The sequence below is a fragment of the Temnothorax longispinosus genome, chromosome 8 (genome assembly GCF_030848805.1).
Source record: "Temnothorax longispinosus isolate EJ_2023e chromosome 8, Tlon_JGU_v1, whole genome shotgun sequence".
In the NCBI taxonomy this organism is placed as follows: domain Eukaryota; kingdom Metazoa; phylum Arthropoda; class Insecta; order Hymenoptera; family Formicidae; genus Temnothorax; species Temnothorax longispinosus.
This window is the reverse complement of record NC_092365.1, coordinates 8,640,128-8,645,077: the sequence shown is the minus strand read 5'-3', so window position 1 is coordinate 8,645,077 and position 4,950 is coordinate 8,640,128. Positions and strand designations below refer to the sequence as shown.

Sequence of the window (4,950 nt, the reverse complement as noted above, 5' to 3'; positions counted from 1 at the left end):
TAGGGCCTGACCTCCGATGACCTTGACCTTGACATATGTTGTCAAGGTCACCCTCCTGAGTGACCTTCAGAAGGTTTTAGTCGGGGTTCGCTTTTTATTAAAAAGTTATTAACAAAAAAAAGTTTGGCAACCTCACCGATTTCAATGACCTTGATATATGTTGTCAAGGGCGTCGCTCGTTAAGGTGCCTTTTCACGAGCCGCTGAAACTGACTGTTTGAGCGACAAAAATGATCACGTGACAACTTTTGTCGCTGAACTAAACAGCGATAATTTTTGTACATGAAAAGGGTAGCAGGGCGACAGAATTGAAAGTTGAGAGACAGATTTTGCGTCGTTTGTGTAATCAGTTAAAAACAAATTTTGCATTATTTGTAAAACCAGTTATATTAACTTGTATATTACGCGATGGCTTCTAGAAAACAAAAATATCACAATTGGCTACTAAATTGTAATCGTATGATTCAAGAAAGTGAAATAAAATATAACAATGATATTATTTTTGCCATTACTTTGCTGTTGACAAATCAAACTCAAAAAAGATATTATTCTAAAAAAAGTTTTGGGTTGCACCGCTGTTTCAAAATCGTAACGAGCACGGCTTTTATAAAGCTACCTTACCATATATAAGATTAGAAAGTGCAAGATTTATTAATTATTTTTGCATGTCATCAACACAATTGGAAGATTTGTTACAAATTGTTGCACAAAACTCCAGAAGCAGACATTTATGAGAGAGCCTGTCAGTGCTGAAGAACGTTTGTGTTTAACTTTAAGGTTTGTTTTATTACATTTTTTAAATAAACAAAAAATATAAAAGCGACATATAGACAACTGATTATATGGATAATTTAAAATTTATTACTAACACACTATTGTCTTTCACATATAGATATTTGGCTTCTGGCGACTCAATGATATCGATGTCATATCAATATTTATTAGGATATACAACAATATGCAACATCATATCTGAAACGTGTGAAATACTTTAGAATATGTTGTGTCCAGTTGTTCTTCCACCTTCTTTGACCAAAGAAGATTGGCTTCGTATTGCAGCAGATTTCGAACATCGATGCAATTTTCCGCATTGTATTGGTGCCCTTGACGGAAAACATATTGTTCTTCAAGTATGAATTTCAATAATATTATCATATAGATATTACATTTCTGATATCTCTGATTTTCAAGTCAAATACAATTATTATAATATTTTTTCAGTATCCTGCTAATGCTGGTTCTATGTATTATAATTACAAAAACAGTCACAGTATTATTTTAATGGCAATATGTGATGCTAATTATTTATTTACATTTATCGACATAGGAGCCTATGGTAGACGCAGTGATGGTGGCATTTTCAAAGAATGCCAGTTTGGTAAAAAATTCGAACAAAAGAAGATAGATGTACCAGATGCGGATATTATTTCTGAAAATGGTCCCACATTGCCATATTGCCTTGTTGGAGACGAAGCATTCCCTTTAAAAGAATATTTGCTTCGGCCATACTCAGGAAGAGGCGGACTGACCAAAGAGAAAAATATCTTTAATTATAGACTGAGCCGTGCTAGGCGAATTATTGAAAACACATTTGGGATTCTTGCTAGCCAATGGCGAATATTGAGGAAGCCAATAATTGCAAAAGTGGAAACTGTAGAAAAAATTGTGCAAGCCATTGTGTGTTTGCACAACTGGTTACGCAAAAAGGACATTAACGTTAATGAATACGTACCTGTAAATATGGTTGATCATTTTGATGATCATAATAGCTTTATACCTGGCACTTGGAGAACGGTTCTTGAAAATGGTTCTGCTTATCGTGAAATACAACGAGTAGGATCATACATGAGCACTCAAAAAAATATGGAAATGCGAGATAAGTTTTGCACATATTTTAATAATGAAGGCTCTGTACCATGGCAAAATAGTTTTTGCTGAAAATGTATTTTGAAATATATAAAATATAACATCTTATATGCTCTTATTCTTGATATGTATACACACATATATATATATATATATATATATATATATATAATATTTATATCATTATTTATAAGAATGCTACAATAAAAACACTAAATAATAGAGAAAGATGTTTATTTGTTATTTAATTACTTATTATTGCATTTTAAAATAATAATAAAATAAACTTAGTATAAACTATATGAAAATAAATTTTAGTATAAGCTGTATATATTATATAACATGTTTATAATAGTATTATGATAAAATATAATAATATATACTATTATCACATATCAAAAAATGAAGATAAAATAAAAAACTTAATGTTCAGTCTCCTTTATAAAATCATATGTTATTTGAAATAGTTTCTGCGCTGCATCGTCCAACATATTTCGTGGAAGTTTCCTCAATCTTTGTTCAACTACGGACACAATTGCGTCCACTTCATCGTTTTGCGGAGGATCAGGCAAAGTAATTGGTGCCTGTTTATTTCTTTCACAAAAAGCATCAGCAATTCTATCAAGTGCCGAGTTAAAATTTTTTTTATTTGTGCTTTGTTTCTTATTATAGTCTGGAAAAAGACAGTATACTTAATATATAATATAGGTAATATTATATTTATATATAGTTGTTCGAGATTCCGTTAACGTTGCGCCGTCCGATCAGATGGCAGCATCGATCGGGTATCGACTCCCGATCACCGCGGCAGCTTGCGCACGCACGGGCGCGCTCATCGCCAACGTCTTCCTCGCGATATTCAGAGTCGTACAAATGGCCGCGCAGTGATCAGACGCACGACGTGTGCTCTGTGCATTTTCGATTGTGACTACACATTGAAGTGCCCACCGCAGTGATTACAACAGCTGCCGAGATACTGCATTAACATGTAAAGCGACCGCTCATCCAGCTCTACTCGGGTACATCAACACGACGACTCAGGCTCACATGTGCGCGAGTGCCGACCGCCACGTGTCTCACCGGCTCACGGGCGATTCATCGAAAAGGACGGCAATTAATATAATTGCCTCTCATTTACACGGACTATATAGACATCTTATTTTGTTCACCGCTCATCACTCTCAGGTCAGATTGTATCAATTTTGACGCATTAAGGACGCATTAAAGACGGCTCAGACTGTGGTCTGAGTTACACAAAAATAAAGTGAATATTTAGTTAACACCTTCCACGCGCGTCCTTCTCATCCCGCTTCCATTGCCGGGATCAATCAGCGATTTCGCGAACAATAGTATATTATAGATAAAACATACTTTGTTGTCTATTTTCTTCACTTTGCTGTCTATTTTCTTCTGCATCTTCATCAATAGTAGTAGTCGAGTCATCATCAGCATCAGTTCGCAGTGACACATTTGATTTCGTTCTATTAACAGTTAAGTATTTTTTTTTAAATTGTTTTATATATATTTATTTTTTATATATTTTTTATATAATTTATTTTCTAATTTATTAATATATATTTAATTAATTAATTTTTTATTTATTTAATTAATTTTTAGTTATTTATTTCTTATTATATTAGACAATGTTAAAAGATGTAGACATTTTATTATAAGTATTCCGGAGGTACAATATAATAAAAAAATACTTACGGTTTCTGTAAGCACGAGTCGCGTAAAAATGATAAATTGTCATAGTGCTGCCACTTGCTTTTCTTAGCAGGTCTTTCCGATCCACTTGCTAATGATTCGGTGCTGATGATTCTTCTATATGTATCATGCAATGACTTGAATTTTGCTTTTGCTTCAGTTTGTGATAGTTTTCCTAGAAAATCATTTTATTAATAGATTTATATTTAAGAGTTGCATACTGTTCTTGTAATAATTTTGTTATCGATTGAATATATATACTTTGTTGCTTTTGCTTCAGTTTGTGAGTTTTCCTAGAAAATCATTTTATTAATAGATTTATATTTAAGAGTTGCATACTCTTCTTGTAATAATTTTGTTATCGATTGAATATATACTTTGCTTACCATTCAAAGCTTCGGAGACCTCTTTCCACAATTGTGCAGTAGCTTTTCTACTACGAAGTGATAGCTCAATTTGTGGATTCCATAAAGGTTCGCGTGCATGTACTTCAAAAATTAGTTGCTCTTCCAGTTCAAGCAATTTCTGTTTTTCATCGACATTCAATTTCTTTCTTAGATTTTTTCTTTTATTTGTTAGTATTGATGATGAGCTTTCTTGAACTGTTAACTCTTGATTGTCAACTAAACTTCGTCGTAATATACTTCCATCTTCTACAAATTGTAACAAAATAAAATATTTTTAAATATTATTTTAAACAGATATATATATATAATAGATATTAATTTATATTACTTTTACATACCACACACGGGATAAAAATAACAAGTATTTTCATCCATATAATATTCAGTATATCCTTCAAGGCACTTGTGTTTTGTGAAGTTATCTGCATCGCATATAATCTCACATAGTCCACATGTCATGACTGGCACCAATGTCTATAGCATTAAAAATACATTTACACTTCATAGTTATACATATATGTTTAGAAATATTGACATTTTTTCTTTTACATTTAAAGATATAAATGGCTTTATTATTTCATTTTAAAACAAAATATTTACATAACATATATATCTATTACAAGTTATTTCAATCAAGCACAATTGTTTCAGTTAAACACTATTATAAAAATAGCTTATTTTATGTATATATACTTACTTCTTCATGTTCATCTTCCTCGAATGAATTCATCTTTGCATCTTCCACGTATTCTTTAACAATTCTTGGTTCTGTTTGCAATAACGTCTGTATTAACGTGTAAATTATGTTATAAATATGTATTAATATTATAAATAAATATATATTTATATATTATAAATATGTATTACTTATTATTTATGTGTCGTTAACCGTCGAGTAATTTGTGGTTATGTTTTCTTCAGTATACACGACACTATCAACAGTGCATCAGCGTTTGAGCAGTAAATGCTTT

At 31.7% G+C, this 4,950-nt stretch overlaps 1 protein-coding gene across 1 annotated transcript; it reads left to right on the top strand.

Annotated features, from left to right (window-relative positions):
• Positions 1 to 229: 229 nt before the first annotated feature.
• On the top strand, positions 230 to 1,973 carry LOC139818212 (uncharacterized). The gene is made up of 2 exons (XM_071786823.1): positions 230 to 1,129; positions 1,221 to 1,973. The coding sequence occupies exons 1-2, from the start codon at positions 998 to 1,000 to the stop codon at positions 1,935 to 1,937; spliced, it is 849 nt and encodes a 282-aa protein (XP_071642924.1). The 5' UTR covers positions 230 to 997; the 3' UTR covers positions 1,938 to 1,973.
• The last annotated feature ends 2,977 nt before the right edge of the window (positions 1,974 to 4,950 follow it).